General features: G+C 41.1%; 1 protein-coding gene across 20 annotated transcripts in view; it reads left to right on the top strand.

The window, feature by feature from the left end:
• Positions 1-14,978, top strand: part of ANKS1B (ankyrin repeat and sterile alpha motif domain containing 1B) — a 1,309,735-nt gene that overhangs the window by 1,223,846 nt on the left and 70,911 nt on the right. For 7 of the 20 annotated variants that reach the window (XM_009004424.5, XM_009004418.4, XM_035258479.3 and 4 more), the window contains one exon: positions 12,291-12,365. The exons of 9 other annotated variants lie outside the window; for them this stretch is intronic. In XM_009004424.5, the coding sequence (XP_009002672.1) occupies positions 12,291-12,365 (75 nt within the window). The remainder of the gene's footprint in view (positions 1-12,290; positions 12,366-14,978) is intronic. 4 more of the 20 variants (XM_035258475.3, XM_009004422.4, XM_035258472.3 and 1 more) reach the window with 1 other exon arrangement.

Genomic DNA, 14,978 nt, shown 5'->3' with positions numbered 1-14,978 from the left:
ACACAGCATCCTGGTTCCCCAGCTCTGGGCAGATCAGCATTAACATATCATTCATTCTTTTTTTTTTTTTTTTTGAGACGGAGTTTCGTGCTTGTTACCCAGGCTGGAGTGCAATGGTGCGATCTCGGCTCACCGCAACCTCCGCCTCCTGGGTTCAGGCAATTCTCCTGCCTCAGCCTCCTGAGTAGCTGGGATTACAGGCACGCACCACCATGCCCAGCTAAAATTTTTGTATTTTTAGTAGAGACGGGGTTTCACCATGTTGACCAGGATGGTCTCGATCTTTGACCTCGTGATCCACCCGCCTCAGCCTCCCAGGGTGCTGGGATTACAGGCTTGAGCCTCCACACCCGACCCCAAGATAACCTGGCAGCAACCAGGAAGGGACATTCATTCATTCTTACTGAGTCTTTCTTCATGATAATTTCCCAGGCTTTATCAATAGCCATAAACTACACCTCTTTTCTCGGCAGCACTGGATTTACATTATCCTTTTCCAGATAAAGCAGTTTTATCAAGTTACTCATCCAATAATCCTAGTTTATCAAGACCTTTCTAAGACTTGGTTGTTACTTAGTGTATCAGTTATCCTTTTCAATTAGGTAATGTGCTGGTTTTAAGAAACTTTCCGTAAAGCAACAAACCTTTGAAGTCGTCCACCAATGTATTGAGTGAAGTGTTGAATAAAGTAGAACTGAAAAAAAAAAACTGTGTAGCTTTCTACTAGAGACCTCTGAGCTTGGCATCAGTCAAGAGGATCATTCAGCTGCACTTTGTTTTTTCATATTTTTCACAAGGATAAAATGAAGAAATGGTGGGTCTCGATAAACATCATTGAAGAAATGACTCTGCCCAATACATCTTTTCTATCAAAAGCAGGAAAGAAACATTCAACCTCCAGTTAATAAATGACTTTAAGTAAAGAAAGTGTCAACCTCGGTTTGCAAGAAAGAAACATATATATTTTAAAGAGATGTTACAAAGAACAACATTATTTTGCAAAATCTGGGTTTTTTTTCAGCCATTCATGTTATGATAAAAAGCTGAGCACTGCTTTTCTGAATTAGTTATTAATGTTCTGCTTTTTAGTGGTCCTGAGAAACGGTTGATAGCATACAGACCTTGAGGTAGTACAAGTAAATCAGCCCCTATTGCTGTAAACAGCATGATCCCAATTGACGTAAATTTCCTGCAACATCCCTAGAACATGGGGAGCTGTACAATGAAAGCTGGATTGTAGAGGCAGTGCTCATTTTTTTTTCTCTGCTCTATATTTTTCTTGTGAAGAGATTTTTATAAACAATTGTGTAATGCCATTTAGGGCTACAAATGTCATATTAGGGAACACAGGTTATATATTATCTCTACAAATGAATAACAGGAATATCATAGGCCTATAGTTCTGTCCTACTTTAGGAGCCAAGGATGACTTTTATGTGATATCAGTTCCAGAATTAGAGTTAAGGAAGGGAAGGAAAGAGGGAGGGAGGAAGGAAGGGAGGGAGGGAGAAAGTGGGGAGAGAGGAAAGGAGGGGAGGGAAGGAAGGGAGAAAGGGAAGGGAGGGAGGAAGAGAAGGAAGGAGGAAAGGGAGGGAAAAATAGAAGGGAAGCAGGAAGGAAGAAGGGAGGAAGGAAGGAAGGGAGACAGTGGGGAGAGAGGAAAGGAGGGGAGGGAAGAAGAGAAGGAAGGAGAAAAGGGAGGGAAGAATAGAAGGGAGGCAGGAAGGAAGAAGGGAGGGAGGAAGGGAGGAAAGGATAAAGTGGGAAGAAAGGAAAGGGAGGGAGGGAGGAAGAGAAGGACGGAGGAGAGGGAGGGAAGAATAGAAGGGAGGGAGGGAGGGAGGAAGAAGGGAGGGAGACTGGAGAGGAATGGGAAAGGGAAGGGAAGGAAAGGGAATGGAAGGAACGCCTTAAACTTGGGCAGACAGTGTTAGGATTTATATCATGCCAGTGGACTTAGATGGAACCAAATGTGTTGTTTACTTCCTCTCCTTCTTGGTAAGTTGATTAATGCTGACTCCAGCAATCATGGGGCACACATGCAGATGTTGTTAGAGAAACAACTGTTGGCCTGGCTTTTCCTTCCCAGCAGGTGATAACTAATCTGTCCAAAAATCTTCCCCATAGGCACAGGGGAAGGTCACGATCATGAAGTTTTGAAAGGACTGCTCTTCAGAAAGATGGAGAAATGGCAGGAAGCAGCATTTTCTTGACTCCAGCATTTCCTGCAAATGAAATAGTTCAGCTGAAACCTTTTATAAAAAGGGTCAGTGGGGTGCATGCATAACGTTCACACTTTAGAATTAGAAATAAATAGACACAGACAGGGAACTTGAGAAGCTGACAGTGTGGTTGAAGAGCAGAATCTAAATCACATGCAGTTGTTACAGGACTGAGTATGTATTTCAAAACTCACCCAAGAGGTGAGAAAGAGGACTGTTCCTCTGTCTCCAGTGGTGGGAAGGAAGAGGTAATTAGATGCCAGCCTGTGGCCTCTGGATAACTTAGGAGAAACAAAAGGCTCTAATTTTCTGTTTTTCCAGCCTGGGTTCAGTTATTGCCCACAGAAGAAGCACCTGTGGGGCTGTCACTGCTGAAAGAAAATAGACATACAAGGTGTTTGGTGCGGTACCTCTTGACTGAACTTGTTTGACCCCATCCTTTGACAGGTCTCATCTCATCCAAGTCTCTGCTTAAGGTTTGCTGGTTATGGACCAAAGCTTCCTTTGTTGAGATGCCCGTTTTTCTTCTGCCTTTGAAGCTGTTTTGTTTGCTCTTCAAGTTTGTTTTCATTTTCTTTTAGAAGCGCTATCATCTAAGAGAAGGAATATACTTCATTATTCCTTTAGCTTTCACTCTGAACCTTTCATATTTCTTGTTGGGTTCCTTCTGGTCAATTTCTGAATACCCTGAAGTGTTGAAAGTATTATGACAAACATAAGGGAGAAACAGAGGAAAAGCCTTTTTTTTTTTTCAGGGCTAGAACACAGCAGAAAATTTCATCTCTGGTAGAATATGACTAGAGGGCTGTGCTCATAAAAGTTTCTTTATTAGACTAGCTCTACAATATCAGCAGACTCCCAGAAGGTTTCCAGAGCCTAATAGGGGTTATTGAGTTGATGGAGCTGTCATCTACTCACTCTGTTCTGAGACCCACCATCAGCCTGTCAGTCCCAGTTTACTGCTGATTCTGACAATGGAAAAAGCAATTTTCATTCCATAAACGTTAATTAAAAGCAAAACTGATCCCTACTTATTTTGTGACCCATGCCTTGCACACAATAGATGACCAGTAACTACTTTTACATGACTGTCAGGGTGATAGGGAGATAGGTTCTTATGCATCACATATTTTCTACATTTTACATTTCTGCTGGAGGCCAGGTATGGTGCCTCACATCTATAATCCCAGTACTTTGGGAGGCCAAAGCGAGGGGAACCCATGAGTCCAGGAGTCCGAGACCAACCTGGGCAACATGGTGAAACCCCATCTCTACTAAAAATACAAAAATTAGCCAGGTGTGGTGGTGCATGCCTGTAATTCCAGCTACTTGGGAGGCTGAGGCACAAGAATCATTTGAACCTAGGAGGTAGAGGTTGCAGTGAGCCAAGATCGTGTCATTGCACTCCATCCTCGGTGACAAGAGTGAGACCCTGTCTCAAAAACTAACAAATAATTTCTGTTTGAAAGTATAATCCTTTTATAGAGTGGAAAGCACAGACTTGATTTGGATATAATATGCTGGGGTGCCTGAGGAAGGCTTCTATGAGAAAGTGACATTAGAATAGAACTTGACGGAAGCCAGGGAGCTAGTCCTATAGTAGCCAGAGGGAGAACATGTCAGGCAGAATGAGAAGCAAATGCAGAGGCTATGAGGCAAGAATGTGCTTTGCTGTCAAGAACCCAGGGAGCAAGAGGAAGACGGGTAGGAGAGGAGGGTAGGAGGGTAGAGCAGTGTGGCAACCAGAGAATGGAGAACCTTGAAAGTCATTGTTGGGACTTTGAATTATCTTCTGAGTTGAATGGAGCTGAATGGCATGACCTGGCTTTCATTTTAGATAAGTCATTTTGACTCTAGTGCTGAGAAGAGATAGTAAGGGGGCAAGAAAGACAGCAGTGAGACAAGTAAGAAGCCAATGGAATAAATCAAATGAGAAAAGGGAGTAGCTTGGAGCAAGTAGTGACAGGAAGGTGGGAAGATTTTAGAAGTAGATTCAATTGGTTTTGCTGCTGGATTGAATGTGAGATATGAGAGAAAGAAGAGCTCCAGCATTATGAACCTGAACAACTGGAAAGAAAGGGCTGCCATTTGCTGAAATAAGGAAGCTTACAGGGAGGTGAGTCATCAGGAGCTTGGACTCTGGCATTTAATTTAAGGTTGAGCTGACTAATAAATGCGAAAGGAGAAGCATCAAGCAGGCAGCTGAGTGTCCAAGTCTTGAATTTAGGGAAGAAGCCTGGGCTGGAGATACAAATCTGGGAGTCATAACTGGAAGAGGCCACCTAGTATGGCCAAAAAGGATGGGAAGATTGAGAACTAACACTCCAGGGATGCCCAGATTACAGGAAGCAGCAAAGGAGGCTAAGGAACGGAGGAGTGATCAAGGGTATCACATAGGTCAAGGAAAATGGAAAATGGTCTCAGTTCCAGTAGAGTGGGCTCAGATGAGGACAGGAAAAGAGAAAATGGAGACCACCTAGACGCTTCTCAGGGAGTTTTCCTTAAAGAAGAATAGAGTAATTCAGCAGGAAACTGAGGGTAACGTTGGGGCAAGGAAAGGAGTTTTTTTGCTTTTAATAGAAGATGTTAATAGCACTTTCTGAGAATGCTACAGGAAAGAGTACAAACCATGATAAAGGAGAGATAGTTTATTGTAAACTACTCGATTGCTACCAATTGAGCAAAAAGGAAGTCCACCTTTCAAAGGAAAACTTTGGAAATTGGTTATATTATTTTTATTTTGTAATTAGGTTGGAATACAGCTGTGTTGTTTTCTGAGCTGGAGTCATGATAACCTGAGGTACGAGATGATAGACATGCATTGCGTTTTAAGAAAACATTTCCAGAGCCAAGAGAGAGGTCTTAATTGAAGATAAAATTATACACCTTCAAATGTGTGTTGACTTCACTATCAAAGAAGTAAATATTACATTATTGGTAATATCTCAGTTGTAAGTCTACTGTGTCTTTACTTACCTATATTTGTTTGGGTGTCATAGTAATTCAGGTTCAGAAAAACTAAATGAGCCTTTGCAATATATGTGAGAAAGATTTAGAGGAAATGGAAATGAAATGAAATTGCAAAGGGGCGATTAACATTCTTTCACAGAATTGTTTCTAAGGTCTATAAGCAGCCTTTGACATCTAGGTGCACAAATGAAAAATGTTCCTTCTCTCTTTAGCAAGTTGGCAGCCCTTTGCTGCCTTTATGAGGAAACATGAGGACTCCTCCAACAGGAAGTGTGCAGTTTCTGTTGCAATTAACCAGAAGTGTGTTGGCAGGGACATAGCTCACCAGAGGCAGAAGCGGCACCAATAGAGTAGAGCAGTTAAAAATGATAACGAATAACGGTAGTGACTAATGTTTGCATAGTGCTTTGCCATTTACCAAGGCCTTTTGAATGTGTTACATAATTCCATTCATTCGGTAAATATGTGTTTCTTCTGTTTTCTAAGCCCTAAACATTTAGCTATGAAAAAGTTTTCTTTCTCATGAAACTTAACATGAGCTGCTTTGTTAATTGCCCTTTTGCAATTTCATTTGCCTATTTTTCTCTCAGTCCCTCTCACATACATTGCAAAGGCTTATTTAGTTTTTCTGAACATGAATTACTATGAAACCCAAACAAATAGGGTTTCATAGTAATTTCAAAGTAAAGACACAGAAGACTTACAACTAAGATATCACCAATAATTTAATATTTACTTCTTTGATAGTGAAATCAACACACATTTGTTGCACAACTTGGTGAAATAAGTAGGTCAGGTACTATTCTTCTTCTTCTTTACAAATGAAGACGTTGTAAAGCTTAATCACGGCCAGGCACAGTGGCTCATGCCTGTAATTCCAGTACTTTGGGAGGCGGAGGCAGGTAAAACACCTGAGGTCAAGAGTTCAAGACCAGCCTGGCCAACATGAGGAAACCCTGTCTCTACTAAAAATACAAAAACCAGCCAGAAGTTTCGGCAGGTGCCTGTAATACCAGCTACTTAGGAGGTAGAGGCAGGAGAATCACTTGAATCCAGGAGGTGAGGTTGCAGTGAGCTGAGACCATGCCACTGCACTCCAGCCTGGGCAGCAGAGTGAGACTCCATCTCAAAACAAACAAACAAAAGTAGAGTTTAATTTGGCCAGGTGCAGTGGCTCATGCCTGTAATCCCAGCACTTTGGAAGGCCAAGGTGGGTGGATTGCTTGAGGCCAGGAGTTTGAAACCAGCCTGGCCAACATGGTAAAACCCCATCTCTATTAAAAATACAAAAATTATCTGGGTGTGGTGGTTCATGCCTATGATCCCAGCTATACAGGTTAAAGCATGAGAATCACTTGAACCCAGGAGGTAGTAGTTGCAGTGAGCCGAGATTGTGCCACTGCACTTCAGCCTGGGTGACAGAGTGAGACCCTGCCTCCAATGTCTCCAAAAAGGAAAAAAAAAAAAAAAAAAAAAACCTTAGATTTAAGACTGGGCACAGTGGCTCACAACTGTAATCCTAGCACTTTGGGAGGCCAAGATGGGCTGATTGCTTGATCCCAGGAGTTCAAGACCAGCCTGGGCAACATAGCAAGACCTTATCTCTACACATTTAGAAAAAAAAATTAACTGGGTGAAGTGGTGCATGCCTGTAGTCCCAACTCCTTGGGAGGCTGAGGCAAGAGAATCGCTTAAGAATGGGAGGTCGTCTGCGGTGAGCTATGGTCGCGCCACTGTACTCCAACCTGGGTGACAGAACAAGACTCTGTCTAAAAAAAAAAAAAAAATACAAACTTAAGTTACTACTTTTCTAGGAATTTGAGATCCAGATGAAATTTTATGACTGACATTATATTTCCTTCTCAAAACTTTTCAAAACTCAGTGCTTCAATACGTGTTGTACCCTGAAATGTTATTTTCACAAACACAGTTAATTTCTACTCTGGGAACTCATACATTTAAAAAATTCATTCCAGTGCTCAGTATAATAACTCTATGTATGTCTAGGAGAAGAGCCGTTTCATATTATGAATGCACCAGTTACAACAGGTTCACCTTAGGTTGCTTCTCTGTGAGCCTGACAAATTGTACTGCCAACAAAACTACTGGTATCTGGAATGCATCAGCTTTTTTAAAAAAAGTAATTTTCATCCCAGCACTTTGGGAATCTAAGGTGGGTGGATTACTTGAGGCCAGGAGTTTGAGACCAGCCTGGGCAACATGATGAAACCCCATATATACTAAAAATACAGAAATTAGCTGGGTATGGTGGCACATACCTGTAGTCCCAGCTACTCAGATAGCTGAGGCACAAGAATCACTGGAACCCAGGAAGCGGAGGTTGCAGTGAGCCAAGATTGCACCACTGCACTCCAGCCTGAGCAACAGAGCAAAGACTCTATATCAAAAAAATAATAATTTTCACAACTCAAACAGAATTAACTGCTTTTATTTTAAACTCTTTTCAATCCTGACTCTTTACCATTTGCACTGACACAGTGACAGTCATGCATAACCTAATGGTGGGGATATTTTCTGAGAAATGCATCGTTAGGTGATTTTGTCATGTAAACATTGTCGTGTGTATTTACCCGAAGTGAGATGGTGTCACCTGCTGCACAGCTAGGCTATATGGTCTAGCCTGTTGCTCCTACTAACCTGTGCAGCATTTCACTGTGTTGAATACTGTATGTGATTGTAACATAATAGTATTTGTGTATCTGAATATACCTAAATCTGGCTCTAGCTTGACTTCTTCCAGCCCCCACAAAAGGTACAGTGAAAATATGGTGTTGTAATCTTATGAGACCCCTGTAGCATATGCAGTTTGTGATTGACTGAAACCTCGTTATGTTGTGCATGACGGTATTAGAAATTATAGAGGTTTTACTTTCTCTAAATTAAAACATAGCTTACAAATATAAAATATTTACTATAACATCTAAAAATGCACATAACCCATATGTGAACTCTCAGTGTATATGACTAGGGGTAGGTTCTTTATTCTTCATTGAGAAAATTTTTGTATGTTTTTTTTTTAATGAAATAAGTGTGGTGTGGGGTTCTCTCCTCCCTTCTTAACTCTGGTAACTTTCTGTGACTAGTGGAAGATCTGTTTACTATTGGAATGTTTATTCCCAGGATGCTAAGTGGGAATTTTCCTGTACATACAAAGCACTTGCATGCCCTAAAGAGAAAATTGTCAATCCTGGAGCCAGACACCTAGTCCAGGGCTTACAAGGAGGCAGTGAATCCTGCTCTGCCCCAGTCAGCCACCTCTCCACATAAGCAGAATATTGGCTAGTTCTGGGGAAGGACAGATAATTGTGTGGGTCTTGTGGAAAGAACTAAGGCTTTTCCTCCCTTCCCATGAGAGAGGAGACAGAGTGCATTCCCATGCTCTCGAATCCCAATGAGAAGGGGTACAAGAGAAATATACATCTGGCTTGGGGATGCCTGCCAGGAGGGAAGACTGGTCTTGCTATCCATAACTGGACTTCTGGCAGGCAGGTCACATAGCACCTACTGAGCTGACACAGAGAGTCTTAGGGAGAGATGCCCTGGCAGAGACAGGGAGTGTTCATAGAGAAGCCAGCCCTTCTGCTGTTCTGTGTGACAAGGATGTGTCCATGTCCTGTGGACCACATGGATGAGCAGGAGGAGGCTGGGGTTATACCCTTCCCCTGGATCCCCTTCAGGGGAGTGCATGTGTCCTAGGAGGGCTAAGTGAGAATTGGAAGAAGTCAAGCTAGAGCCAGATTTCTGCCACCAGGAACTGTGCAGTGGGGGGACCTACCCTCTGCCCTGGAAGAGCCCTTCAGAGAACTCACACAGGGACACAGGAAAACCTAGGTTGGAGCAGCCGCTGTGCAGAGCACATGGGAGGCCATGTTAACATTAGCTGAAAACCAGTGCTGGCTGTCAAAGGAACAGCCAGACAAGAAAGCAGCCTCGTCCTTTTCCTGTTTTTTCCTCTCCAGCTAAACACATGAAGTAGGCAGAGCTTGGGGCAGGGAACATCTGAGATAGACCCTGACACCTGCCTTCCCCTCTCCTAGGAAAAGTCAAAGTACAGACTGAGCTTCTCTTACCCACCCCAGGCTTTTTAAGCCCCAAGACTGGCACACAATGAGGGAGGGAAAAGTTTGAATCAGATGTGAGTTTGGATTTCATACAAAATGGAGTCTTCATGATTCAAAGTGACCAGGAAGTTATGTAGTCTGGGCAAAATTTTAAATGGCCTGGTGCGCATCAGGCAGGCAGACTGGGCATGGCCCCTTTGGGAGTAAACAAAACAACCTAAAACAACTTTTCGGTATTTGGACCCCAGTACAGTTAAGACTGTTCCATGAACTGACTGCATTTGCATTTAGATATACTTGTGTTAATATATATATATATATCTATATATATATATGAATTTAGTAAAGGCGAGAAGGAGACTATTTCTTCTAGAGGGTTACAGCCTGCAAGGTAGTCATCCTGCAGGCTGGGAAGCACCTCCAGCCAAGACCCCAGAGATAGGCACTTTGAAGGAGAAGGGCTTAGGGGAGAAGATTTATGCTGAACCGGTTAGCTAAGCATGCATATTCAATGTGTTACAAGAGCTGTGAATATTCATGCAGGTGGTCCTGACACATGTGTATTGAACAAACATGCATGTAGCATGTGACCTGTGTTCACTTTGGGTTGGAAACTTAACATTTAGATGTATTACAGTTAGGTCCCATACATCAGAAGGGCCTTTCAGGACATGAAGGCACGGAAGTGTGCAATCTCTGTAGACCAGCCAGAACTAGTCCATGGTCAGTGATCTTATTTGGATAAAGCTACTGATCAGTCTCTTGTCCAGCTGTAGTTATGGCTGTTGGAGCAGGGGCTGAGAGCCAGTCAGCATCTGGTAGAGCTGCAAATTGTTTTGATATTGCTTCTCTTAAAGCCAGTGCCTGTTTAGCTGCTAGAGAAAAAGAAAAACCTTGTGGCAGTTGGAACGTAGTTTATTCTTTAGGTGTAGAGGTTTGTGACTTAACCTTTGCCTGGCATGGCCTCAGGTCCTGTTGATAATTTGGTATCTTATTGCCACAAAGAGACTGTCTGTCAGTCTTATGATTTCCATTTTAACATTAATTCTGTTCAGTTGTTGTGTCTAAGCCATAAAAGAGGGGGGGTATGATGAGGCTTGTCTGACCTCCTATCCCATCATGGTCAGAAACTCAATTTTAAGATTTTTTTCTGGGGTCCCCTTGGCCACAAGGGGATCCATTCAGTCAGTGAGGGGATTTAGGATTTTATTTTTAGTTTTCAATTCATTTCAGGGTCAGTAGAACCAAGTTCTATATAGCTGGAATGGCCCTCTGCCTTCTGGTGACATCAGTAGCAGGCTCACACTCCTTCTTAGCCATTCCAGCAGGCTGACACATTGCACCACTCACCTCTGTGACCTGAGCAAGCCATTTCACCTCTCTAAATATCTGTGTCTTCATCTATCAGATGGCAGGTGGTTTCTGGATGATTTTGCACTAGAAGCACTTCTAGCACTAGATTAACACTAGAAGTGTGTGAACATTGTAGAAGATGTGATTTATGTAAAGAATTAGCTCAGGACTGGGTGAGAGTGACAGTTAAGATGGTAATCCAGCTAAGGCATGGAGTTAGTACATTCATGTCAGATGCCACCTACTGGACACAAGCCAACAGAGGGGATGGGTCCAAAACTGAACTTGCTAGAAAGGTAAAAAGAGGAAGAACCCCCTATGGATGTATAAAATAGCATAAAGTTTAGAGAGGGAACTGAGGATAGCAGAGCTGGTTTATGTGAAAGGTGTTTGGAAGTGCCTTTGGTCAGACCCTGGGGAACTAACTTCCTTAACAGAGGGACATCTTCCTGATGGTCTGTGTCCATCTAGCCTCTGGTTAGCAGTAGAGATGGAAAACAAAGGTGTATGGGGTGTATGGAGGTGCTATTTTAACTAGAGAGAGGTGTTAAATTGCTAATGAGCATTTCTGGGGTAGGGAAATGTTTAGCTAGGGATAAGCTTTCTTTTCCATCGTTTGTTTGTTGATGATAATAGTTCTTTGCTGGGTGTGTTAACCATATTGTGGTTACGTGCTTGCCTTCTCCCTGCAGTGATATTTGTATGGACTGCTTGTGAATGCTAAAGATGCTCATGGGGCTTGCTGAATAAGTTTACACACTCTGCCATTTTCTATGATTTAATTTCACAGTGTCTTTTAGAATGATGAAATTCAGGAACAGAACTTGGGATGGGTCAAGCTAAGAGCTCAGTCAGTCTGTTTGAAGGTTTCTGCTGTAACTCCTGGGAGGAGATGCTGGTTAGTTTGCTGTTTGGTTCTGAGAAAACATTACTGCTTTATCTTATTAATGGTGTGTGGGAGAGGCAGAATTATGGAGCTGAATCATTAGACTCACAAATGCTGTTCCCAAGGGTTTCTGCTTAAGGAACAGAACTGAATTTCCCTAACCTCAGTCCTTCCCTGCCCCAGCCTCCTTCCTGCCACCTCCTTCACTCCTCTCAGTGCTGGGTAGCAAGCAGACACATCTTCCTTTGTTAACTACAAAGTTTTGCCTGTAAGAACTCTGGAGGCATAAATATCTTCTAGGTTTATCAAACAGAGCAGTGACTAAATCAGGAAAAGTCATTTTATTGTACTGTCTGCTCTTGGTCATTGAAGATAAGAAAATAAAAATGTTGGACCTGTGTTAAAGGTTTTTTCCTGTTTTTCTTGAAGTTGATGAAAATATCCTCTGAAAGTAGTGATGTGACGGGGGGAAGGTATTTCTGGTTTTCTGGCAGATATAAAATACAATTTGCTTTTTTCCAAGGTGTGAATTTATTGTTAATTGCCCTTGCATAAATGCATAAATGATTTTTCTCAGCCAATTCAAAATGTTTTAAAGCAAAAAGAATGACTTGGAAGTTCATTATTAAACCTTGAGCACCCTAAAACATTTTTTGAGGTTTTTTTAATGTGATTCTTTGCATTTTAATATTTTCCTCTTTTCCTTCCTGGGTGCTACCTTGGTAGCTGCCATGTTTTAAATATTGACAAGATAAGATAGTTTTCTGTTTATATCAGCAGTCGTCTGTCTGTGAAATATGGACGAATCAGAACGCAGGATTTCCTTTCTCAGCGATCCATCAGGTTCATAATGTAAGGTTACAAATAGTTCTTTTCTCCTCCTGAACTTGCGCTATGTACTGTGTTGCACAGTGTTGTCAACAGCTATAGGTACTGTGTCCTGGCAATGCAGAAAATTCATAATGTCTGGTGACTCCAAGACTCTTTGTCTATTATACTTCATTTACTGTGCCTTGTGATTAGTTGATGTGCAAACATTGTCCTAAAACAAGAAACATATTTGGTTTTAAAGTCTACGGTTAAAATATGTCCCATGTGAGTTTTGGCTTTCATTCCAGGCATCTGTGTTAACTTGCTTTTACAGGAAACAGAAAAGGGTAAATTGATATATATATATATACATACATGTATATATCAGTGTTATTCTTCCCTATTTTGTACTTCCTCATGTTCATGGACTATTCAACCCCTTGTGTCTAATGATTCTCAAAGATTCATGTGCTTTACTTGTGAGAAATTTCTGAGTATGATTTGCATGTTATTCTGTATACATTTTATGCAAATGTGGGGGGAGGTGAGCTGGGAGAGGCACGGTTACAGCTACGAAGTGGTTCTCAGCCTTTTTCCATTTGACAGTACTGAATTGATCTTTGCAAATTGTGTGAAATTGTGATCCATTTTACTCTGAGCTGCATAATTTTCAAATGTTCATATTTCACCTTTGCATACTTTAGAAAAAGTTTATTTCTATTTGGAAAATAAACATTCAAATGTTTGGGTTTTTATGTTCTGTATTTTAAAATACTGTTCTATTTTCACATCTTGTTGAATTTCTCCCATTGGATAGCCTGCTGTCTGAGAGGTTGAGACATTTGGTTGAGAATCACTGAGCAGAATTCTTGGGGCGGCATGTGAAGGGATGCCAGAGGCATTTTTGTGAGGCGCCTTTTGGGATGCTGCATCAGGCACATATGTCCTCCTATGCATGGGACCTCTGGCTTTTAAGGACTGTGGTGTCTATACATTACCTGGTACTGGTGTTCGCGTGACCCAGCAGTTCCTCCTGAACTCATAAATGCTAACCAGAGCTTTTATGCATTCAGAAGTAGCCATCTCTGCTCTTTTTCATCTAAAAGAACAAATTCAGTATAACTAACTGCATTTGATCAAACTAGCATTCTTCATTCTTGGAGATTTTTTGAAAGAATAAGTACCACAGCCTCTTTTCATGTGTGTGAATGTTTATAGGAAGCCTTTTCCTTACATTCACATTCAAATATATGTATGCATATTTATAAGCATAGAGCTGTGTATAGCATTCTTCAAAGCCTTAGAGATTACAGGAAGTAAATGTAATCACATATATTTTATGTATCTTTGGGTAGCCCATCTCTGAAATTTGTCAGAATTATTGAAAGCAAAACCTTACAACAGTAATTGTCCTTTGAAATCATTTTAGTTTTCATTAAGTGTTCTGAAGAAATTGAGAATAATGTTTGTTAATATTCAGATCTAAATTTACAAGCAGGTAGGTGGGAGCAGTCGTCATAGAAAAGATTTTAAAGGTTCTATTTTTAAAAATCAATTACATCCTAATTTTTAAAAAATTTAAAGCATAATACAAGGCTTGGAAAATGCCATACTTTTCTATTAATGTTAGAAAACTAAGTTGTAAGCATGGCTTTTAATTATCTACTGACATCCTTAGGAAACTTTTTTATCAAGAAGAAAATAACATAAAGGCCAGGTGCGGTGGCTTATGCCTGTAATCCCAGCACTTTGGGAGGCCAAGGCGGGCAGATCACTTGAGGCCAGGAGTTTGAGACCAGCCTGGCCAACATGGTGAAACCCTCTTTCTATTAAATATACAAAAGTTAGCCAGGTGTGGTGGCACATGGCTATAATCCCAGCCACTTGGGAGACTGAGGCAGGAGAATGGCTGGAACCTAGGAAGCGAAGGTTGCAGTGAGCCAAGATCTTGCCATTGCACTCCAGCCTGGGTGACAGAGTGAGACTCTGTCTTGAAAAAAGAAAAGAACAGAACAGAAGGGTTTTCCCTTTGTATTCTCAAAGCATATAGAATATGTAATATTCAGTTTCCCTTTTGGAGGAAGATAGCTACCTGGTATGACTTGTTTTAGAATTTGCAGTAGGTGTCCAGTGCATGTGAACTAAAAATTTGCAGCTATTTACCACCTGTCGAAGTAATGCAAACTTTAAAAGCTGCAATTTGGAATCTGCCATCCAGTAAAAATCTCTCTATAGACTTCTGTGAAGTTTTTTGTTTTTTAACTAAATTCCATTGATGCTTTTATGTTTTTCAGCTGATGGTATAAGAGAATGTTTACTTTAATTACATTATATTAGATATGGCCCAATTATAGTCCTTCAGACTCAGCCAGACTATGAATTTATAGTTGGCAGTTGCAAATACGTGCTAAACAGAATCAGTTCTCCATTTAAAATTCTAATCTCAAATTGTATTTCCTTTATGTTAGAGGTTTAGTTTTTATTTGAGTTTGAAGAAGAGAGCTAATGTACATTTTCCTCTGTTTAATTGATGTTCTTTAGTGTGCTTATAAAAAAAGAAAAGAAAAACTCGTAAGGCATACAGATAAAAAAATAATAATAAATGCCAATTAAATGAAGTTTTAAGCCATGAAAAAATTCTTGGAATATTAAGAT

Source organism: Callithrix jacchus, chromosome 9 (assembly GCF_049354715.1).
Source record: "Callithrix jacchus isolate 240 chromosome 9, calJac240_pri, whole genome shotgun sequence".
In the NCBI taxonomy this organism is placed as follows: Eukaryota; Metazoa; Chordata; class Mammalia; order Primates; family Cebidae; genus Callithrix; species Callithrix jacchus.
Note: the sequence above shows the minus strand (reverse complement) of the source record. Positions and strands in the feature narration are given on the sequence as shown.